The 26077-nt window shown below is 31.6% G+C and overlaps 2 protein-coding genes across 6 annotated transcripts in view; both read right to left on the reverse strand.

The window, feature by feature from the left end:
* The window catches only part of sog (chordin short gastrulation), a 139370-nt gene extending 134541 nt beyond the window's left edge, over window positions 1–4829 (reverse strand). The window contains exons 1-2 of the mRNA XM_074113509.1: window positions 4660–4829; window positions 4056–4163 (exon numbers count right to left, since the gene is read on the reverse strand). The gene's annotated coding sequence lies outside the window, so the exon portion shown is untranslated. The remainder of the gene's footprint in view (window positions 1–4055; window positions 4164–4659) is intronic.
* Window positions 4830–4914: 85 nt separating this feature from the next.
* The window catches only part of LOC141446767 (uncharacterized), a 34468-nt gene continuing 13305 nt past the window's right edge, over window positions 4915–26077 (reverse strand). For all 5 annotated transcript variants that reach the window (XM_074113503.1, XM_074113501.1, XM_074113505.1 and 2 more), the window contains exons 10-17: window positions 25492–25687; window positions 25061–25169; window positions 24354–24532; window positions 23707–23879; window positions 22690–22852; window positions 21470–21694; window positions 20891–21001; window positions 4915–5164 (exon numbers count right to left, since the gene is read on the reverse strand). In XM_074113503.1, coding sequence (XP_073969604.1) covers window positions 5081–5164; window positions 20891–21001; window positions 21470–21694; window positions 22690–22852; window positions 23707–23879; window positions 24354–24532; window positions 25061–25169; window positions 25492–25687 — 1240 coding nt within the window. In that variant the 3' untranslated portion in view covers window positions 4915–5080. The remainder of the gene's footprint in view (window positions 5165–20890; window positions 21002–21469; window positions 21695–22689; window positions 22853–23706; window positions 23880–24353; window positions 24533–25060; window positions 25170–25491; window positions 25688–26077) is intronic.

A 26077-nucleotide genomic window follows, 5' to 3' on the forward strand; every position in this document is an offset into this window, starting at 1 on the left:
TCAATATTTTTAATATTCGCTTCTTTTATTAATTTATTTGTTACGTTACACCAGCGCCTAGATACGCCATAAGTAACAATGACAATAACTGACCACTACAAACTCACTAATTGAGGGGAGAAGTTGCCCAGTGATAAAACTCCCTAAGTCGTCTCTAGGATTAGCTACTCTCCTCAAAAGAGAGAAAATCGCGAGGCTACTGACGTTTTAATCGTCTGGGAGGATGATCTGGATGGCGATGAGATGATAAATGGCGAACAAGAGGATTGGAATGAGAGTGGCAAGTTCTGATGAAAATAATATTCGCTTCAGTAATATAATTTCAAAATATCCTCTTAAATTTAATTGATGTCTAAAAGGAGAGCATCGAAAAACATCGATAATTGGTGATATCATGTTCTCTAGCTAGAAATTTGATACAATTCTCTTCGCCCTTGAATTGAAGTTTGTTCAGAGAAAGTTTCGTTATAAAAATAGTAAAGCTGTAGATATATTTCATTGAATCTTTTTGTCCAATAAGCTACTTATCTTTAAGTTAATCTCATAAATTATCGTCTACCCTAGCCTAAATGTTCCAAAGGCCGCAAGTGGAACAGCATCTTTCAGATCTCTACTACAAGAGCTGCTATAATGTCTTGCCCATTGCTGGATATCCTGTAACTCTTAAGAGGCCCTTTAATTTCAGTCGAAATTTGATTAGCATGCTCCTATTCTAAGTAATACTCCTGTTACATCTTCGTGGCGTGACTTAAGTTATGGTAATGAAAAGAGAAAATTGAGCTTAGAATGTGTTGGCTGCTTGCTGCCTAAGTTGTACCTAAGTAGTCTCTTAAAATTATGCTGGTGGAATATCAGTTTCAAATAAGTAAACATGAAATCAATGATTTCTTTTGTAGTAAAAGAAATTGTCATCATAACAAATGAAATAACCAGTGAGCTTTTAAACAAAATGGCCTCTTCTGATTTATTAATACGACATTCAAAAATAAAAACATTTTTCTCATGACTTTTGGTTTAAATTAAAGAAAAAAAAAAAGAGGTTACAGGCTTTCCAATTTTTCTTCCAAGATTTCACCATATGTTAACTATTTAGGAACTTATCGTTATAACTTGGAAAACTTTTATTATGATCTTTTTTCTTTAACAATACCTGTATTGACTCGAACGCTTACCTGCTGCTTTAGATTTCAAGGTGTTCGGGCTAGTTATGTCGGCTTGTTTGGTCCTAAGACTGTATGGCCTAAATGGCCAAATTACAATGGACTTAGTGAAAGGTAAGGATTGGTACATTCTTATAAATAAAGTTCATTGCACTAAAGTTTATACCAAGTGGTAGCAGACAGCTTGGCTTCGTCCATTATCCATTGTTCACATCCAATAAAATAAAAAATACAGCTGGCCTTTGTAAAAACTACTAAACCTTCTTATTTAATTTGACTACAAAAGAGTAAAATTTAATAGAGAAATTCCTTTTTAAAAGGAGACATTTTTACTAATATTTAGCTTTCATAAAAAGAAGCATTTCACTGCTGCAGAAATTCCATTTTGAATATATGTCGGTAATATTCGTTCTGAGGAGCCCTGAGGACGAAAAAATGTATGCGCCCACTGTAAACTCAAAAACAAATTGAAGTTCAAATTTGATATTTAATTTAGGAGCCAAAAAAAAAACACTTCTCTCATCTATCAACGCCAAATATTAACTGTGGAGCTTTGCCGTTCCCCTGTGCATTCACTAAGCAATTTTGTTAAACAAAATAACTAAAACTCTTCATCTGTAGGACTCGTAAACGCTATGATTGCCATATCACTGTGTAGACTGCTTTTCTTCACATCCATTTCCATTACAATAGTGTGGGTTACATCTAGGGTTGCCAATTCTTGTAAAGTTCTACAAAAAGGACACCCTAAAAAAAATTAGGTACATTCATGGCCGTCGACAGGATTTTGGAGCCCGGGAATATACAGGGTGTTCAGCATTAAGACTACCGTTACTTCGGGAGGCGATTCTGGGCATCATTTACAACAAAAAAAAAAAATCCATATAAACTATGGCTCGATTCGGCTCCGTTTTATAGATATTTTTAATTTTATGTTTTTTCAAGGTATTACCCACTTTTTAGCAAACAGTTGTCTATATTTCTCAAACTATTAAAGCTACAACAATTTCAATAAGCTCATTAGAAAGAAGGTTAAATTGCCTTTTAAATAAGCTAATTTATATTCCAAAATAATAATATCAAGTATTTCACTTTGTGGCCCAAACATAAGAAATAGCAAGTTTCTAATTTTTTCCAAAAAACTTTCGACTTCATTTTTCTCAAAAATATTATATAAGTTTAAAACGTGCACTATTCATGAAAAACATCTACATAAACAAACACCTTTCGAAAGATATACCATGAATTATTTTAAAAATTGATGCAGAAATCTCTAATTAATTGCAAAAAAGTGGGCCTCAAAACAGAATCGGCATTATGAAAGGAATTCACCTACCATAAGAATATAATTAATCAAAAATCATCAAATCCAGTACCATTTTTTGCATTTTGTTCATCGATACATCAATAACCTGTTGACCTATTCAGCTCAGTTAGAACAGAAAAACAAACGCCAAATGATGAAGTCTCGGAAGTCAGAACTTAAATCAATAAATAAATTAGATTTGTGTGAATAATATCTGAAAAATAGTTACATCTTCCCAAATTTCTAAGTTGCATTTAGAGTTACAAGTTTGTAGAGATATTGCATTCAGCGAAAAGTCATGCGAAAATCACATTTATAATTATGAAGAAAACTTTTTTAAGAAATCCAATTCTGAATAAAACTTATGAGAATAAAATTAGACACAAAAACCACCATCACCTATGCAGATTAATGCCCCTCATACTTGATGATGACTCTGGTTACCATGACAAAAGTAGGCATATTTTTCATTTCACACCCAGCCCTCCAAAATATATATTCTATGATAAAATAATCGACAATACTGCTTGGAGGCAAATCTGATTTTATGATGCAACCCTAATCTTGTTAATATGATAGTAAAATTTTAATAAGAATATTCAAAACTAAACGGACCTACGCTTTTATAAAGTAAATTGTATGAAGAACTGAATTTACACATTTATTATTGCATTTATATATTTATTAATTAGTTATTTTTAAAAGATGTTACCAAATCTTCGATTTATCTATCTCTATATGTATAACATTATTGTCCTGGAAATAAGAAATATCTTCATCCCTATGGAATGAAATCAACCTTGAAGTTCAATAAGCCAGCTAAAAAGTAGTTTACAACAATCTATAACTTCAACTTGCCTGTTATAATAATTTCTCATTCTTATTGCTCTTCTTACAAGTAAACTTTAGTCGAGCCCTTACATTTAATCATTCCCAAACTTTATATTACAAAAACCTAAAGCCCAGCACTTTAATTTAAATGAACTAGAGCCAATGCCATCTGGAATTGAGTGTTGAGGTGTTGTGGCAGTGAATAAAAATCACAGTATTAACAGTTTTTTTTTATTACTGGTTGAGTAAATAAAAAATTGTATTCAGTTAAAAAATATATATAAATACACCCGATATTTTGAAAATGTTTCAAGATTATTAAATGTATTATCCTTAAAATGTTACTCTTTAAAAACATTCTAATCCGAGCTACTACAGAACTTTCAAAAACGTCCTACAGAATGCGGTAGGCGATAGCGTTCTAAAGTATAACCTACCTTTCACTTGAATTAACCTACATCATACTAAATTGACGAAGGGACTGACATTGTACGTATTTTTTGTAACTTGTTTACTTTTGTTACAATAAAGTGCTGTTTGTTAATTGTTATTTTTATTACTAAACGGGATGCATGATCCGAAAAGGGAATTCCAAAAATGGGAAAGGTACTCCCGCTTGGGTATATTTATGGTACGTATTACGGTGTTTTGCATAACACTTTCATATAGTCTCGATTATTGTTCCTGAAGTATCTAGAAAGATGTTTAATCTTTCACAACATGTTTTTGGAATGGATCTAAAATATATTGACTAATACCTTCGCTGAATTTCACCTCAGTAATCTGTATTACTATAGAGACCCAACATAGAATTTCATTGCTGTTGTTAATATTCTTCTATTATTTCTTTGTCTGCAACCTCCAACCTGCGTAAAATTAGATTTCATAGTAGAATATGAATTTAATTTTAGAAAAAATAATAAATCGAAGGAACGGGATCTGTTCACACTTTACAGGAGTAAGTTAATAGAGTAAGAGATGCCCTTTAAAATAACATTTCAATATAATGTACAGGCCTTGCACTTGTTGATTAAAATGTTGAGTTTGAAGATAAGTTCGCAACTGGGAGTTGTTCTTTTCTATATGGATTATGCCACTTTCTAGGACTTTTTCGAAAATGAAACTCGACGATTTCCGCATGAATTTCAATCACATAAATCTATAACTTTTATTTGCATCTTTTTTTTTTAGAAAAAAATTCATCTTAGGTCATTTCAGGGTAATGTATAGTTAAACAGAAAGTCATGGGAATGTTCGAGATGCGAAAATAAGCAGCCTAAAATAACGTTTGTCTAGTCTGAGCGCAAGAACTGCCAGAATTTTTGTAGTTTAATTAACAACAGCTAATTTGTCCTAACTTACTTCGTCAAGAAACAAATGGATCATGTGACTCTTGGCAGAGGATAGCCAATGGATGCCACAAAAGACCCTGTAGGGTGGTGGCGTTAACTTGATGTCCAGCACTTGTAGAAAATCTTATCCAATCTTCTATCTTTGTTCAAGTACATCTTTGCTTCAGTCTCATGATTTATTTACTAGTTATAACGCTAAAACACACCCTTTAAGGTAACCAATAACCGTTAATAAGCTAAACACAATCAAAATAAAGGAAAAAAATTGTTTTAAGCCTTTTTATTTCGTATTGTAAGAAGTTGATTAAAACTTTTTAAAAAATCATAAACTACATTGGTTTTGCTTTCCTCCATTTACTTTTTAACTTACCTACCTCGGTCGTAGTTCCTACCACTTTACAAATATACCTCACTAATAATTAAAACAGGTGTTACTTAACACACGCGGCTACGGGACGCAGCTTCGGCAATGTGTTCCCATTCATGTTTAGTTTTCGTTTGTTTTCTTTTGATTTCTGTACAAAATAACACAATTTGGCACAATTAGTATAATAATAAAGTTTTTAATCGAAAGTTACATATAAAATGCTATTGAAAAGTATAAAACATGAAACTTAAATTGACATTTCTTCAAACATGGAGAATCATCTTGTAAGTCTTTCTAAGTGGAAACATCTTACCGTAAGAAGGAAAAGAACTAACCACTTCTTTAAGAATCTTCCGAGTATTTTTACAACACGAGCAGGGAAGGGCACATCTAAAAATATTTTTACAGGGGTGTTTTCGTTTAAGAGGTAAATCCATAGCCTTTTTAATTTTAAAATATTCTTTTATTTACAACAAGACCACTTTCTAAATGAGAATGTTGAGAAAATAATTACAAAATAGTTTAAGTAACATCAAGTCATAAATAATAACATCAACCATTGTAAATTTTTACTAATTTTCTCGTGACAGCAAAGGTGTGCTCCAAAAATTAAAAAACCCCGGTAGAGATCCCTCTCCCCTGGTTGTAGATTCCTTAAACCTGCTGAACCAACTGATTAGGAATGGTAAGTCAGTATATCTGATATGGGTGAGAGGCCATTACGGGCTGGCCGGCAATGAGAAGGCTGACGCTGCGGCGAAAGAAGCCACTCGATTGCGGGAGCCTACCATTAACTCACTAACTCCCTCAGACATAAAAAGCTATTTTTTCTTTTTTTTTTTTTTGCGGGCGCATCGACATATGGCCATTAGCGCCCCATAAAAAGCTATTACAAGAAAATAAGTCATAAAAAATGGGAAGAAAGTTACTCCATATCAAAAAATCTAAAGGGTAAATTCTATTCAAAGTGTACATGAGAACAAAATTTCATACGAATACGTGGTTCACAGTGGGAGATATAGAACGGCCACAATTTTACAAAATTTCATGTCCCAAAAAATTTTCAATCCTTTATATCTTCTACATGTATAGATCTGTGCACAAAATAACTATAGTTTATAATTGAGAAAAACAAAGTGTATAAGAGAACAAAATTCCATACGAATACGTGGTTCACAGTGGGAGATATAGAACGGCCATAATTTTACAGAATTTCATGACCCAAAAAATTTTCAACCCTTTGTATCTTCTACATTTATAGATCTGTGCACAAAATAACTATAGTTTATAATTGAGAAAAACAAAGTGTATAAGAGAACAAAATTCCATACGAATACGTGGTTCACAGTGGGAGATATAGAACGGCCATAATTTTACAAAATTTCATGACCCAAAAAATTTTCAACCCTTTATATCTTCTACATTTATAGATCTGTGCACAAAATAACTATAGTTTATAATTGAGAAAAACAAAGTGTATAAGAGAACAAAATTCCATACGAATACGTGGTTCACAGTGGGAGATATAGAACGGCCATAATTTTACAGAATTTCATGACCCAAAATATTTTCAACCCTTTATATCTTCTACATTTATAGATCTGTGCATAAAATAACTATAGTTTATAATTGAGAAAAACAAAGTGTACAAGAGAACAAAATTTCATACGAATACGTGGTTCACAGTGGGAGATATAGAACGGCCATAAGTTTACAGAATTTCATGACCCAAAAAATTTTCAACCCTTTATATCTTCTACATTTATAGATCTGTGCATAAAATAACTATAGTTTATAATTGAGAAAAACAAAGTGTACATGAGAACAAAATTTCATACGAATACGTGGTTCACAGTGGGAGATATAGAACGGCCACAATTTTACAAAATTTCATGACCCAAAAAATTTTCAACCCTTTATATCTTCTACATTTATAGATCTGTGCACAAAATAACTATAGTTTATAATTGAGAAAAACAAAGTGTATAAGAGAACAAAATTCCATACGAATACGTGGTTCACAGTGGGAGATATAGAACGGCCATAATTTTACAGAATTTCATGACCCAAAAAATTTTCAACCCTTTGTATCTTCTACATTTATAGATCTGTGCACAAAATAACTATAGTTTATAATTGAGAAAAACAAAGTGTACATGAGAACAAAATTTCATACGAATACGTGGTTCACAGTGGGAGATATAGAACGGCCACAATTTTACAAGATTTCATGACCCAACAAATTTTCAACCCTTTATATCTTCTACATTTATAGATCTGTGCACAAAATAACTATAGTTTATAATTGAGAAAAACAAAGTGTATAAGAGAACAAAATTCCATACGAATACGTGGTTCACAGTGGGAGATATAGAACGGCCATAATTTTACAGAATTTCATGACCCAATAGTTTCAACCCTTTGTATCTTCTACATTTATAGATCTGTGCACAAAATAACTATAGTTTATAATTGAGAAAAACAAAGTGTACAAGAGAACAAAATTTCATACGAATACGTGGTTCACAGTGGGAGATATAGAACGGCCATAATATTACAGAATTTCATGACCCAAAAAATTTTCAACCCTTTATATCTTCCACATTTATAGATCTGTGCACAAAATAACTATAGTTTATAATTGAGAAAAACAAAGTGTACATGAGAACAAAATTTCATACGAATACGTGGTTCACAGTGGGAGATATAGAACGGCCACAATTTTACAAAATTTCATGACCCAAAAAATTTTCAATCCTTTATATCTTCTACATTTATAGATCTGTGCACAAAATAACTATAGTTTATAATTGAGAAAAACAAAGTGTATAAGAGAACAAAATTCCATACGAATACGTGGTTCACAGTGGGAGATATAGAACGGCCATAATTTTACAGAATTTCATGACCCAAAAAATTTTCAACCCTTTGTATCTTCTACATTTATAGATCTGTGCACAAAATAACTATAGTTTATAATTGAGAAAAACAAAGTGTACATGAGAACAAAATTTCATACGAATACGTGGTTCACAGTGGGAGATATAGAACGGCCACAATTTTACAGAATTTCATGACCCAAAAAATTTTCAACCCTTTGTATCTTCTACATTTATAGATCTGTGCACAAAATAACTATAGTTTATAATTGAGAAAAACAAAGTGTATAAGAGAACAAAATTCCATACGAATACGTGGTTCACAGTGGGAGATATAGAACGGCCATAATTTTACAAAATTTCATGACCCAAAAAATTTTCAACCCTTTATATCTTCTACATTTATAGATCTGTGCACAAAATAACTATAGTTTATAATTGAGAAAAACAAAGTGTATAAGAGAACAAAATTCCATACGAATACGTGGTTCACAGTGGGAGATATAGAACGGCCATAATTTTACAGAATTTCATGACCCAAAATATTTTCAACCCTTTATATCTTCTACATTTATAGATCTGTGCATAAAATAACTATAGTTTATAATTGAGAAAAACAAAGTGTACAAGAGAACAAAATTTCATACGAATACGTGGTTCACAGTGGGAGATATAGAACGGCCATAAGTTTACAGAATTTCATGACCCAAAAAATTTTCAACCCTTTATATCTTCTACATTTATAGATCTGTGCATAAAATAACTATAGTTTATAATTGAGAAAAACAAAGTGTACATGAGAACAAAATTTCATACGAATACGTGGTTCACAGTGGGAGATATAGAACGGCCACAATTTTACAAAATTTCATGACCCAAAAAATTTTCAACCCTTTATATCTTCTACATTTATAGATCTGTGCACAAAATAACTATAGTTTATAATTGAGAAAAACAAAGTGTATAAGAGAACAAAATTCCATACGAATACGTGGTTCACAGTGGGAGATATAGAACGGCCATAATTTTACAGAATTTCATGACCCAAAAAATTTTCAACCCTTTGTATCTTCTACATTTATAGATCTGTGCACAAAATAACTATAGTTTATAATTGAGAAAAACAAAGTGTACATGAGAACAAAATTTCATACGAATACGTGGTTCACAGTGGGAGATATAGAACGGCCACAATTTTACAAGATTTCATGACCCAACAAATTTTCAACCCTTTATATCTTCTACATTTATAGATCTGTGCACAAAATAACTATAGTTTATAATTGAGAAAAACAAAGTGTATAAGAGAACAAAATTCCATACGAATACGTGGTTCACAGTGGGAGATATAGAACGGCCATAATTTTACAGAATTTCATGACCCAATAGTTTCAACCCTTTGTATCTTCTACATTTATAGATCTGTGCACAAAATAACTATAGTTTATAATTGAGAAAAACAAAGTGTACAAGAGAACAAAATTTCATACGAATACGTGGTTCACAGTGGGAGATATAGAACGGCCATAATATTACAGAATTTCATGACCCAAAAAATTTTCAACCCTTTATATCTTCCACATTTATAGATCTGTGCACAAAATAACTATAGTGTATAATTGAGAAAAACAAAGTGTACATGAGAACAAAATTTCATACGAATACGTGGTTCACAGTGGGAGATATAGAACGGCCACAATTTTACAAAATTTCATGACCCAAAAAATTTTCAATCCTTTATATCTTCTACATTTATAGATCTGTGCACAAAATAACTATAGTTTATAATTGAGAAAAACAAAGTGTATAAGAGAACAAAATTCCATACGAATACGTGGTTCACAGTGGGAGATATAGAACGGCCATAATTTTACAGAATTTCATGACCCAAAAAATTTTCAACCCTTTGTATCTTCTACATTTATAGATCTGTGCACAAAATAACTATAGTTTATAATTGAGAAAAACAAAGTGTACATGAGAACAAAATTTCATACGAATACGTGGTTCACAGTGGGAGATATAGAACGGCCACAATTTTACAGAATTTCATGACCCAAAAAATTTTCAACCCTTTGTATCTTCTACATTTATAGATCTGTGCACAAAATAACTATAGTTTATAATTGAGAAAAACAAAGTGTACATGAGAACAAAATGTCATACGAATACGTGGTTAACAGTGGGAGATATAGAACGGCCACAATTTTACAAGATTTCATGACCCAAAAAATTTTCAACCCTTTATATCTTCTACATTTATAGATCTGTGCACAAAATAACTATAGTTTATAATTGAGAAAAACAAAGTGTATAAGAGAACAAAATTCCATACGAATACGTGGTTCACAGTGGGAGATATAGAACGGCCATAATTTTACAGAATTTCATGACCCAATAGTTTCAACCCTTTGTATCTTCTACATTTATAGATCTGTGCACAAAATAACTATAGTTTATAATTGAGAAAAACAAAGTGTACAAGAGAACAAAATTTCATACGAATACGTGGTTCACAGTGGGAGATATAGAACGGCCATAATATTACAGAATTTCATGACCCAAAAAATTTTCAACCCTTTATATCTTCCACATTTATAGATCTGTGCACAAAATAACTATAGTTTATAATTGAGAAAAACAAAGTGTACATGAGAACAAAATTTCATACGAATACGTGGTTCACAGTGGGAGATATAGAACGGCCACAATTTTACAAAATTTCATGACCCAAAAAATTTTCAATCCTTTATATCTTCTACATTTATAGATCTGTGCACAAAATAACTATAGTTTATAATTGAGAAAAACAAAGTGTATAAGAGAACAAAATTCCATACGAATACGTGGTTCACAGTGGGAGATATAGAACGGCCATAATTTTACAGAATTTCATGACCCAAAAAATTTTCAACCCTTTATATCTTCCACATTTATAGATCTGTGCACAAAATAACTATAGTTTATAATTGAGAAAAACAAAGTGTACATGAGAACAAAATTTCATACGAATACGTGGTTCACAGTGGGAGATATAGAACGGCCACAATTTTACAAAATTTCATGACCCAAAAAATTTTCAATCCTTTATATCTTCTACATTTATAGATCTGTGCACAAAATAACTATAGTTTATAAATCAGAAAAACAAAGTGTATAAGAGAACAAAATTCCATACGAATACGTGGTTCACAGTGGGAGATATAGAACGGCCATAATTTTACAGAATTTCATGACCCAAAAAATTTTCAACCCTTTATATCTTCTACCTTTATAGATCTGTGCACAAAATAACTATAGTTTATAATTGAGAAAAACAAAGTGTATAAGAGAACAAAATTCCATACGAATACGTGGTTCACAGTGGGAGATATAGAACGGCCATAATTTTACAGAATTTCATGACCCAAAAAATTTTCAACCCTTTATATCTTCTAAATTTATAGATCTGTGCATAAAATAACTATAGTTTATAATTGAGAAAAACAAAGTGTACATGAGAACAAAATTTCATACGAATACGTGGTTCACAGTGGGAGATATAGAACGGCCACAATTTTACAAAATTTCATGACCCAAAAAATTTTCAACCCTTTATATCTTCCATATTTATAGATCTGTGCACAAAATAACTATAGTTTATAATTGAGAAAAACAAAGTAAATAAGAGAACAAAATTTCATACGAATACACGTGGTTCACGGTGGGAGATATAGAACGGCCACAATTTTACAAAATTTCATGACCCAAAAAATTTTCAACCCTTTATATCTTCTACATTTATAGATCTGTGCACAAAATAACTATAGTTTATAATTGAGAAAAACAAAGTGTATAAGAGAATAAAATTCCATACGAATACGTGGTTCACAGTGGGAGATATAGAACGGCCATAATTTTACAGAATTTCATGACCCAAAAGTTTCAACCCTTTGTATCTTCTACATTTATAGATCTGTGCACAAAATAACTATAGTTTATAATTGAGAAAAACAAAGTGTACAAGAGAACAAAATTTCATACGAATACGTGGTTCACAGTGGGAGATATAGAACGGCCACAATTTTACAAAATTTCATGACCCAAAAAATTTTCAATCCTTTATATCTTCTACATTTATAGATCTGTGCACAAAATAACTATAGTTTATAATTGAGAAAAACAAAGTGTATAAAAGAACAAAATCCCATACGAATACGTGGTTCACAGTGGGAGATATAGAACGGCCATAATTTTACAGAATTTCATGACCCAAAAAATTTTCAACCCTTTGTATCTTCTACATTTATAGATCTGTGCACAAAATAACTATAGTTTATAATTGAGAAAAACAAAGTGTACATGAGAACAAAATTTCATACGAATACGTGGTTCACAGTGGGAGATATAGAACGGCCATAATTTTACAAAATTTCATGACCCAAAAAATTTTCAATCCTTTATATCTTCTACATTTATAGATCTGTGCACAAAATAACTATAGTTTATAATTGAGAAAAACAAAGTGTATAAGAGAACAAAATTCCATACGAATACGTGGTTCACAGTGGGGGATATAGAACGGCCATAATTTTACAGAATTTCATGACCCAAAAAAATTTTCAACCCTTTGTATCTTCTACATTTATAGATCTGTGCACAAAATAACTATAGTTTATAATTGAGAAAAACAAAGTGTACAAGAGAACAAAATTTCATACGAATACGTGGTTCACAGTGGGAGATATAGAACGGCCATAATTTTAAAGAATTTCATGACCCAAAAAATTTTCAACCCTTTATATCATCCACATTTATAGATCTGTGCACAAAATAACTATAGTTTATAATTGAGAAAAACAAAGTATATAAGAGAACAAAATTTCATACGAATACACGTGGTTCACGGTGGGAGATATAGAACGGCCACAATTTTACAAAATTTCATGACCCAAAAAATTTTCAACCCTTTATATCTTCTACATTTATAGATCTGTGCACAAAATAACTATAGTTTATAATTGAGAAAAACAAAGTGTATAAGAGAACAAAATTCCATACGAATACGTGGTTCACAGTGGGAGATATAGAACGGCCATAATATTACAGAATTTCATGACCCAAAAAATTTTCAACCCTTTATATCTTCTAAATTTATAGACCTGTGCATAAAATAACTATAGTTTATAATTGAGAAAAACAAAGTGAACATGAGAACAAAATTTCATACGAATACGTGGTTCACAGTGGGAGATATAGAACGGCCACAATTTTACAAAATTCATGACCCAAAAAATTTTCAACCCTTTATATCTTCTACATTTATAGATCTGTGCACAAAATAACTATAGTTTATAATTGAGAAAAACAAAGTGTATAAGAGAACAAAATTCCATACGAATACGTGGTTCACAGTGGGAGATATAGAACGGCCATAATGTTACAGAATTTCATGACCCAAAAAATTTTCAACCCTTTGTATCTTCTACATTTATAGATCTGTGCACAAAATAACTATAGTTTATAATTGAGAAAAACAAAGTGTACATGAGAACAAAATTTCATACGAATACGTGGTTTACAGTGGGAGATATAGAACGGTCACAATTTTACAGAATTTCATGACCGAAAAAATTTTCAACCCTCTGTATCTTCTACATTTATAGATCTGTGCACAAAATAACTATAGTTTATAATTGAGAAAAACAAAGTGTACATGAGAACAAAATTTCATACGAATACGTGGTTCACAGTGGGAGATATAGAACGGCCATAATTTTACAGAATTTCATGACCCAAAAAATTTTCAACCCTTTATATCTTCCACATTTATAGACCTGTGCACAAAATAACTATAGTTTATAATTGAGAAAAACAAAGTGTACATGAGAACAAAATTTCATACGAATACGTGGTTCACAGTGGGAGATATAGAACGGCCATAATTTTACAAAATTTCATGACCCAAAAAATTTTCAATCCTTTATATCTTCTACATTTATAGATCTGTGCACAAAATAACTATAGTTTATAATTGAGAAAAACAAAGTGTATAAGAGAACAAAATCCCATACGAATACGTGGTTCACAGTGGGAGATATAGAACGGCCATAATTTTACAGAATTTCATGACCCAAAAAATTTTCAACCCTTTGTATCTTCTACATTTATAGATCTGTGCACAAAATAACTATAGTTTATAATTGAGAAAAACAAAGTGTACATGAGAACAAAATTTCATACGAATACGTGGTTCACAGTGGGAGATATAGAACGGCCATAATTTTACAAAATTTCATGACCCAAAAAATTTTCAATCCTTTATATCTTCTACATTTATAGATCTGTGCACAAAATAACTATAGTTTATAATTGAGAAAAACAAAGTGTATAAGAGAACAAAATTCCATACGAATACGTGGTTCACAGTGGGGGATATAGAACGGCCATAATTTTACAGAATTTCATGACCCAAAAAAATTTTCAACCCTTTGTATCTTCTATATTTATAGATCTGTGCACAAAATAACTATAGTTTATAATTGAGAAAAACAAAGTGTACAAGAGAACAAAATTTCATACGAATACGTGGTTCACAGTGGGAGATATAGAACGGCCATAATTTTAAAGAATTTCATGACCCAAAAAATTTTCAACCCTTTATATCTTCCACATTTATAGATCTGTGCACAAAATAACTATAGTTTATAATTGAGAAAAACGAAGTATATAAGAGAACAAAATTTCATACGAATACACGTGGTTCACGGTGAGAGATATAGAACGGCCACAATTTTACAAAATTTCATGACCCAAAAAATTTTCAACCCTTTATATCTTCTACATTTATAGATCTGTGCACAAAATAACTATAGTTTATAATTGAGAAAAACAAAGTGTATAAGAGAACAAAATTCCATACGAATACGTGGTTCACAGTGGGAGATATAGAACGGCCATAATATTACAGAATTTCATGACCCAAAAAATTTTCAACCCTTTATATCTTCTAAATTTATAGACCTGTGCATAAAATAACTATAGTTTATAATTGAGAAAAACAAAGTGTACATGAGAACAAAATTTCATACGAATACGTGGTTCACAGTGGGAGATATAGAACGGCCACAATTTTACAAAATTCATGACCCAAAAAATTTTCAACCCTTTATATCTTCTACATTTATAGATCTGTGCACAAAATAACTATAGTTTATAATTGAGAAAAACAAAGTGTATAAGAGAACAAAATTCCATACGAATACGTGGTTCACAGTGGGAGATATAGAACGGCCATAATGTTACAGAATTTCATGACCGAAAAAATTTTCAACCCTTTGTATCTTCTACATTTATAGATCTGTGCACAAAATAACTATAGTTTATAATTGAGAAAAACAAAGTGTACATGAGAACAAAATTTCATACGAATACGTGGTTCACAATGGGAGATATAGAACGGCCACAATTTTACAAAATTCATGACCCAAAAAATTTTCAACCCTTTATATCTTCTACATTTATAGATCTGTGCACAAAATAACTATAGATTATAATTGAGAAAAACAAAGTGTATAAGAGAACAAAATTCCATACGAATACGTGGTTCACAGTGGGAGATATAGAACGGCCATAATGTTACAGAATTTCATGACCCAAAAAATTTTCAACCCTTTGTATCTTCTACATTTATAGATCTGTGCACAAAATAACTATAGTTTATAATTGAGAAAAACAAAGTGTACATGAGAACAAAATTTCATACGAATACGTGGTTCACAGTGGGAGATATAGAACGGTCACAATTTTACAGAATTTCATGACCCAAAAAATTTTCAACCCTTTGTATCTTCTACATTTATAGATCTGTGCACAAAATAACTATAGTTTATAATTGAGAAAAACAAAGTGTACATGAGAACAAAATTTCATACGAATACGTGGTTCACAGTGGGAGATATAGAACGGCCATAATTTTACAGAATTTCATGACCCAAAAAATTTTCAACCCTTTATATCTTCCACATTTATAGATCTGTGCACAAAATAACTATAGTTTATAATTGAGAAAAACAAAGTATATAAGAGATCAAAATTTCATACGAATACACGTGGTTCACGGTGGGAGATATAGAACGGCCACAATTTTACAAAATTTCATGACCCAAAAAATTTTCAACCCTTTATATCTTCTACCTTTATAGATCTGTGCACAAAATAACTATAGTTTATAATTGAGAAAAACAAAGTGTATAAGAGAACAAAATTCCATACGAATACGTGGTTCACAGTGGGAGATATAGAACGGCCATAATTTTACAGAATGTCATGACCCAAAAAATTTTCAACCCTTTGTATCTTCTACATTTATAGATCTGTGCACAAAATAACTATAGTTTATAATTGAGAAAAACAAAGTGTATAAGAGAACAAAATTTCATACGAATACGTGGTTCACAGTGGGAGATATAGAACGGCCATAATTTTACAGAATTTCATGACACAAAAAATTTTCAACCCTTTATATCTTCTACATTTATACATCTGTGCATAAAATAACTATAGTTTATAATTGAGAAAAACAAAGTGTACAAGAGAACAAAATTTCATACGAATACGTGGTTCACAGTGGGAGATATAGAACGGCCATAATATTACAGAATTTCATGACCCAAAAAATTTTCAACCCTTTATATCTTCCACATTTATAGATCTGTGCACAAAATAACTATAGTTTATAATTGAGAAAAACAAAGTGTACATGAGAACAAATTTTCATACGAATACGTGGTTCACAGTGGGAGATATAGGACGACCATAATTTTACAGATTTTCATGACCCAAAAAATTTTCAACCCTTTGTATCTTCTACATTTATAGATCTGTGCACAAAATAACTATAGTTTATAATTGAGAAAAACAAAGTGTATAAGAGAACAAAATTTCATACGAATATGTGGTTCACAGTGGGAGATATAGAACGGCCATAATTTTACAGAATTTCATGACCCAAAAAATTTTCAACCCTTTATATCTTCTACATTTATAGATCTGTGCATAAAATAACTATAGTTTATAATTGAGAAAAACAAAGTGTACAAGAGAACAAAATTTCATACGAATACGTGGTTCACAGTGGGAGATATAGAACGGCCATAATTTTACAGAATTTCATGACCCAAAAAATTTTCAACCCTTTATATCTTCTACATTTATAGATCTGTGCATAAAATAACTATAGTTTATAATTGAGAAAAACAAAGTGTACAAGAGAACAAAATTTCATACGAATACGTGGTTCACAGTGGGAGATATAGAACGGCCATAATATTACAGAATTTCATGACCCAAAAAATTTTCAACCCTTTATATCTTCCACATTTATAGATCTGTGCACAAAATAACTATAGTTTATAATTGAGAAAAACAAAGTGTACATGAGAACAAATTTTCATACGAATACGTGGTTCACAGTGGGAGATATAGAACGACCATAATTTTACAGATTTTCATGACCCAAAAAATTTTCAACCCTTTGTATCTTCTACATTTATAGATCTGTGCACAAAATAACTATAGTTTATAATTGAGAAAAACAAAGTGTATAAGAGAACAAAATTTCATACGAATATGTGGTTCACAGTGGGAGATATAGAACGGCCATAATTTTACAGAATTTCATGACCCAAAAAATTTTCAACCCTTTATATCTTCTACATTTATAGATCTGTGCATAAAATAACTATAGTTTATAATTGAGAAAAACAAAGTGTACAAGAGAACAAAATTTCATACGAATATGTGGTTCACAGTGGGAGATATAGAACGGCCATAATATTACAGAATTTCATGACCCAAAAAATTTTCAACCCTTTATATCTTCCACATTTATAGATCTGTGCACAAAATAACTATAGTTTATAATTGAGAAAAACAAAGTGTACATGAGAACAAATTTTCATACGAATACGTGGTTCACAGTGGGAGATATAGAACGGCCACAATTTTACAGATTTTCATGACCCGAAAAAATTTTCAACCCTTTATATCAGTGGTTCTTAACCTTTTCATAGACGCGGAACACAATTATATGTATATATTTTTCTTGCGGAACACTAACATTAAATAATTTGAAATTCGGTATTTAGCAAGAACTTAAAATTAAATTCAAATGAAAAAAAAGGAACAATTGTTTGTTTTCGTATCTTTCCTAGGTTTCTAAATTTCGATACATTTAAAATTGAGATTTCGCGGAACACTTGGACCATATTCGCGGAACACCGGTTAAGAACCACTGGTCTAGAGACTCGTGAAGAAGTCCAAGTCTACAAAAATTAACCGAAAAGTATTTATTGAAGACGCTTAGAAAAATGGCCTCGCCAAAACGTGGTTCGAACCATTGGTTGAAAAGCCATAAAAGTGGATGATTAAATTAGTTTGATTAACGATTGAAATTGAACTAATTCGGTGATTAAAATTAAAGTTCAATTTAATTCTCAGATTTAATCATAATTTCTTTAGTTTGATTGAATTAGTTTGATTAACGATTAAATCTGAAATTTAATTGATTAAATAATTGTCATGATTAAAATTACGATTAAATTCGCCGATTAAATTCTGATTAAAATTAAAAATAAATTTAATTAATTAAATTTAGAATTTAATTTTTTTTTTAATCAGTGCCCAACTCTGATTCTATTCATCCATTCAACCTTCCATTCTGGTAAAACCGTGGTTCAAATTGATTGACACAGAAGGTAGAGGATTCTACGGCACGATCTGAGGCTAAGATTTAATCATAATTATTCACCACATCATTTGGCGCGTATCGGTATTCAAATAAATTCTACATGTCCTTGTGATTCCGAATCAATAGCTGACGCCAGTCATATAATCTTAGCCTGTAACAAATATATCAACGGCAAGGAGCAGCTGTGGAAGGCAGTACTGAAGACAGACTGCCCTCTACCAGCCGATTTACACACTATACTGACGCACCATACAGACATCTACCGAGAACTATACAACTACATCCGAACAAACAAAATAACAATATAAAAGAAATAAATTATATCCCCTCTGTAACACCTTGAAACACATACTACATCCGACTGTTCAACTTTAAAAACTTTAAATTAATCGCAAGTACACGTTACCAATGGCTAATTTGCGTTGTACAATACGGCCAAACAAAAAATAAATTCTCGTGATTTTATTCGTTGTATCTAGCTTGTTAATTGTATATCTGACCGTTTTTTAAGACAACATAAACAGGAGTAGATAAATCAGTTTGGTGAAAAGATTTCAATGTCTCTTTTTTTAAAAGATTCGTCTCGCACTACACCTTGCTACGAAGGTCGTTTGAAAAGTCCGTGCAAAGTCAGAGAGATAGCACCACTGGCGCGTATCGAGGTTATGTTTAGTTAGTAGCATCTCTTGGAAGAACACACACCAAGTTTCAGCCAGATCGGTCTATTTCTTTGTGTTTGGCATTCGTTTGAATCGAGGAAGTCGAGTGATTTTCAAAAAATGGAAGAAAAAGAATTTCGTGTATTGATTAAACACTACTTTATGAAAGGCAAAACGCCTCAGGAGACTAAAGAGAAGCTTGATAAACATTATGGTGACTCTGCACTTCGATTAGAAGAGTTTATAAGTGGTTTCAAAATTTTCGGAGTGGCCATATGGGCACAAGTGACGCTGAACGTCCTGGACGCCCTGTTGAGGTTACTACTCCAGAAATCATTGATAAAATCCATGATATGGTGATGGATGACAGAAGAGTGAAGGTGCGTGAGATTGCTAGTGCTGTGGGCATCTCGAATGAACGGGTACATAATATTTTGCATCAACATTTGGACATGACAAAGCTATCCGCAAGATGGGTGCCGCGATTGCTCACGCTTGACTAAAAACGAAATCGTGTGAAGTGTGTGCAAGGACGGTTTGCAGCTGTTCCAGAAGAATCCGCAGGACTTTAAGCGTCGTTTCGTCACTGTGCATGAAACATGGATACGATACATCACTACACTCCTGAGACCAAAGAACAATCTACACAATGGGTTACCAAGGGGGAATCTGCGCCAAAAAAGGCGAAGACCGTTCCTTCGGCCGGAAAGATTATGGCGACTGTCTTTTGGGATTCGCAAGGAATAATCCTCATCGACTATCTGGAAAAGGGTAAAACTAAACAGGTGCATATTATTCATCATTATTGGACCGTTTGAAAACCGAGCTACAAGAAAAACGCCCACGATTGGCCCACAAAAAAGTCCTTTTCCATCACGACAACGCACCAGCTCACACCTCAGCAGTTGTGGTCGCAAAATTAATGGAAATAGGGTTCCAACTCGTTTCACATCCCCCCTATTCTCCAGTCTTGGCTCCCTCGGACTACTATTTGTTCCCCAATATGAAGAAATGGCTGGCGGGAAAAAGATTTTATTCAAACGAGGAGGTGATTGCAGAAACGAATGGCTATTTTTCAGACTTGGACAAATCCTATTATTCGGAAGGGATCAACAAACTAGAGCAGCGTTGGACGAAGTGTATAAGCCTAAAAGGAGACTATGTTGAAAAATAAAAAAAGGTTTACCCCAAAAAATTAAGTAGTTTTTATTTTTGCACGGACTTTTCAAACGACCCTCGTATTGTGTATTAAAATTAATGAATACAATGTCTGCGACATCTAATCGGTTTTGTGGGCGGTTTTGTTTGTGGTTGATCTTTTTAGGGGAAAAAACCCACAAACTGTCGAATGATGGACACGAGTATGGTACCTAAAAGACAAAGGAAAAAATCTCAAAAGAAAGTTTTCTTTTTAAAATAATTTTTTGGGTTTTTTCTTAATTTTTAAATACTGAGGAGAGTGACGGTTAATTGGAATAGACGGATAAAAGGGTGACGGATAATCGAGACTCCACTGTATTACGAAAAGGGAAATGGGATTGAAAAGGCCGAAATATTCTACTCTTACCAAGTAAAAATTAATTTGAAAAAATTATTCAATAACTCACCAGATCATAATATAACTTTTTCATTTCCGTTAACTCCTTTTTAACATCAGCGATGTTCGTTTTGTAATCTCGTTGTTCCCGTTCAAGTGCAATCACATGGGATTCCAATACCTAAATTATACAAATCAATAGAGAATTTGTTCGATAACTTATCGTACTCTTTAAAAAAGGCATCAAATAAAAAAACATACATAGACTACTAAAAAAAACTGTTTCGATAGAAATACTTTAAGGGTTAGGATATCAGTAGAAAACGTTATTTTATGTGACACAGCTAATCGTTACTAACAATATTTTCGAGCATTAATGTTAATACAAGATACTAAGAGCAAAAATTTAAATATGAACTCACATAGTATTTTATATGTTAAATTCCAACCCATAAATTAATTTAATACGTAATTAAATGTACTTTATATATTATTTAAATGAAATATGATTCAAATTTGATCAAGGGACCTTTGAGCCCATCTATCGAGCGTGTTCTCTGAACGGTTATACTTCCAACTTGGAAAAACCGCCTCTTCAATGAACCCTCAACTGAGAGAACTTGGTAAGATCATATTTACTTCACTTTACCTTATACTCTTCGCACTTCTTCCGATACAATAATTTAGTCTCGCCAAATCGTGCTAATTCTTCTTGTGTCGGCATCATTTCGTATTTATGTTTCAAAGTATTGTATAAAAGTTGTAGGTCTTCGAATTTTGATTTCTGCATGGCTAACTCTTTTGCAGCCAAATATGATTTCTTGCGTAACATTAACAATTTGTCAAGCATATCTTTCTTGGTTGGATCTGTTCCCTGCAGTTTTTAAATATTTTTTATTTTTTTTAATAATAAAATTAGGGCTAAAAAAAAGTTACATCGAGGAGAAGCGAGGTAATAGTAAAGATTCTTTCAGTAACATATACTAACCTAATTTATTTAGTCAATTGTATAATTTAGAAGTAAATTATTATAATCTGTAAGGAGTTTGAATGTAAAACAATTGATTTTTCATTAAAAAAAGCATTGCTAGATAAACAAATTAAGTAACTGTAAAGGTTTAAATAAAATAATCAGTCTTCCGCTAGAAGTTTGATTGAATATAGAGCACTAAAATTCCACTAGGTAATTATTTTTTAGGAATTATCAGTATAGGCCTTGAAATCACTTCTTAAAATCAGTTTCAAAACTGATGTACTAGCACTTGGACTAAGCTCCTCGAGACCCGATGAGGCTAAACATTTTTGGAGGCCAACAACTGCATTATAATAAAAAAAACAGTTTAGTAATAATTACGTATATAAAATAGAACTATTGACAGTAGTGTAACTTAGATACCACGGTAGCCTGTATGATTGCTAATCGCCTCCGTCCCACAACACCTAATTGGTAGTTGGACGTAAAGCCCACCTGAGAAAAGTAGGCATTACTAGTTAGGGTAACTTTTTAATTTTTTTTAAGATAAAGAGTCCAAAGTGAACTTTGATATAGTGTCCGTTAGTCTCAGCCAGTGATGTACAGTCGAACTGTTGAATAGTCAGACTTGATCTATTTAATTCATACATTGCACGATAATATGAGCGATACTATCTTTGATATAAATAAAGAATTTTGATTGATATAATGGTGGTTACAAGTGTACAATACCTCACTTAATACTGTTATATTTTTATCTGCCACTTTCACAAACTATCATTCACATATGGACGGACACATCAGTAATTTAGTTGCAATAACATTTTGGGTGTAACGTCTACGTGGTTTTTTTCTTCTTCTTCTTGTTGTTGCACACAATTTTTAAAAATACGAACCTCTAATAAACGCCATCGATGATAATTTAGAGGACTCTCCAGCTGTTCTTGTAATGCTTTAGATCTTTGTCGTTCCTCACTAAGATCTTTATGTAAAAAGTACATTTCACTTCTTAGATCGGCATTATTTTGGAATTCTTTTACTAATATATTCTTTTCTCTCCTAAATTAAAAAAAAAAAAAACAAATTTAAGGATCACGAAAAATTAAGATTATTTAGAGCTAAAGTAAACCCTATTTATATTATAAGAGCTTAAGAAACTAATCTGAAAAAAATAGCGATTAATTTCAACGGCACCTAGTAGGTAAGTACCTAATTAATTATGAATATATTGGTTTCGTGACCGTAAATTGTTAAACTTAGGATGGAAGATTTGCGAGGAATCGGTCAAATAAAACAACTCGTCTCTTTGCCAACGTTTCGACAAATATATTGTCCTCTTCAGGGCATGGCTGTGCGGGTTGGTTGAGTTACAGAAACTGTTTCTTTTATAATTATAATTATTGTAAAGTTCGCCAGAAAAAAAAAGGCATTACTTTACTTACTCCATAACTTTTCTTAAAACTCTAAATGCGTGCAAATCTTACCATCGTAATATAGTTTGTAAAACCCGTACAAACAGAAATACATTAAAGCAAAAGCCTACCATAAACACACTTTCCGAGAACTATTCTCTAACTCTAACAATATTCCTACAAGAAATTATTGAATTATTAAAGTTAGAGATCAATGAATATTTTAAATGTACATGAAAGGATGCAAAGTTTACAAAAAACTATGGGAAAATTTTCGATAAAATCTCAACAAAAGTGAGAAATTCAATTTAAAAAAAAGTGGAAATTCCATTTGATGAATTTATTTCACAAAAAATTTAGAAACTCATTCAACTTCCATAAAATTGTATAAATAAACACGATTTTTAAAGCCATAATTAAAAATTTAAAACAAATTTAGACTCGAAACATTTAACATCTTTGCTGTAGATACATTAATAGTTTCAAAAATAATTTACTTACCTTAATTTTTGAACTTCTATCTTCAACAAGCGTATATCTTCAATTCGTTGGTTGTACTGTGCTTCTCCACGTGAGAGTAGACTTGATAAAACTTCAACTTTTTCATTTAATATAGCAATTTCAGCAACTCTTCGATCTAATTGTGTTTTTAAAGTGCCTATTTCCACTTTATCCTAAACAAAATGTACAATTTATTACGTAAATGATTTGTGAGTTATTTCATAAAAATGTGATTCAAAAGAGCACTTCTAAAAGAAGAGGCTTGTTAGGCTTCATTCTAAAGGACCAATGTACTTTACTGTACTTTCTTGTCACACAAATAAAATTAATAAAAATCAAATTTTGGATTAAAATTTTCTTATTTGTTGGAAATTGCACTGTACTGAAAATGTTCTTCAGTATTTTAAGATTTCCTCAAGCTCCCAGGCAATGTTATAAACATCTAATGGTTGGGATCGGCCACTCTGAATTAATGCGTTAGTATCTTCAGAACAGTAGCAAAAGAAAGTCGAGCGAGTGTCCACACATCTTATAAAATAGAATATATCGATATTCTATATCGAAATCCTTTCTATAATATTTATTTTGTGATTAAACAGTATCGATAATCTGCCAGATTGTCTAACAACCATGGAAATGTAACCTACCTTCTCCGCTTGTCCTTCCAGATCTTTAGTACGACGTAAACATTTTTTCATCTCTAATTGCAGCATGATTAAATCTTTGTTCTCACCGCCAGTTTTTTGTTTTAGTTCTGAATAATTTCTGTGCAATGTTTTGTAATTTACTTCTATTTTTCTTTTGGCAAAATAGAATTTTTTGTTTTCTAAAACAAAAATAAGGAGGAAAAAGAAAAATGTATTACAAGGAAAAATTGTAAATAAATTAGATTGAGCATCTGGAAAAATACAAGAAAGTTTAATTTAGTTAATTATTGTAAGTTACCACCAGGGGATCTACAAAACATTGAATTAATATTCTTACGAGAAAATTTGTTTCTTCGCTCCAGCCAAGTATTACAACGTATTTTAATATCTATTTACTTTGGAATAAGAGAAACCTGGTGCCAACACTGATCGGCCAAATGTGGTTGAATTTTTTCCAGGCCTGGACCTCTGGAAAGTTCGCTGTTACCTGAGTAGTCTTATTACACTGTATGTAACTGTTTTACTTTCATGTTGTGTTTATTTTCATAAAATGTTTCAAAACCCGGAGAAAACTGGATACCGTGAATTTGGCCGATCGCAAATTACCTACTACTAGTAAGAGAAAATAAGTATTTTAATCGAAAAGTTCCCCATTTTTTTTTTAAACATATTTCTTAGCTACTACCTTTGATAGCTAAATAACTCACCAATATCTTTGTTTTTAAAAATACGATCTTTAAGTCTCATTTCTTCTTTTAAATGTTCTATTTGCCATTCTGACAATCTTACTTTGCTTTCTTGATTAGTTAGCTTGAGCTGTTCGTAAGAAAAATGAATAAATAAAAGATATCACACTTACAAAAGTTGTAACAAAAAAAAAGCAAAGACATTTTTATAATTACAAGCTAACCTAACGAAGGTTTAGCTCAACCCTTCTCCAGAATTTACAAAAAAAAAAAAAGTTTACCAATAAAATGTATATGACATAGACAAACTATTTGAAGATATATAAGGTGGGTGTTTTCAGCATAAAAAAAATCTACATATAAACACCTTTTGAAAGGCATATCATGAATAGAAACAAAAACATAGGAAGATGCAGATCCTATTAGGGACAATAATTATCCTTGGCTTTTACCTTACATTCCATATATTTGGCACTCAATACATTCTTTTCCTCCATTAATTCACCATACTTTCCAAGAAAAATGTTATGATCATGGTCCATTTGTACTATCTGCTTTTTTGCGTTATAAGTTTCAGCTTTTGTGATTCGTATCTCTTCGACGCTTTCCGCTATTTTTCGCATTAAGATTGTATTATCCGATAGTAACCTGTAAAAATGATTATTGTATTATCGTTATTTCATAAAAAGGTAATTTATTATTCTTTTGGCAGACATCCAACTCATAGTTTCTCTTTTCCCAATCTTTTCACATCAAAGTACAAATAAAAATCCGTTAAAAAAACTTCTGGTAAGAAAAAGCTCCTTATAATCATTTTCCTTACATCCCTAAACAATGCTCATCGTTAGTGAGTGACTAACTCACTTTCCTATCACTTCATAAGGAATTTTTCCTCAATCATTTTGAGTTTTCCTCATGCCCCACAAAACTGTACATTTCCCTTCTTCTTTTCGACCCATCAGCATTGGCAATGCAACGGAAAGGTAACTTTGAAAAATCCCAGGATCTAGGGCAGTGAAGGCGAACCTATGACCCGTG

Source organism: Rhodnius prolixus, unplaced genomic scaffold (genome assembly GCF_049639745.1).
Source record: "Rhodnius prolixus isolate KJV_2025 unplaced genomic scaffold, Rpr scaffold_7, whole genome shotgun sequence".
NCBI lineage: Eukaryota > Metazoa > Arthropoda > Insecta > Hemiptera > Reduviidae > Rhodnius > Rhodnius prolixus.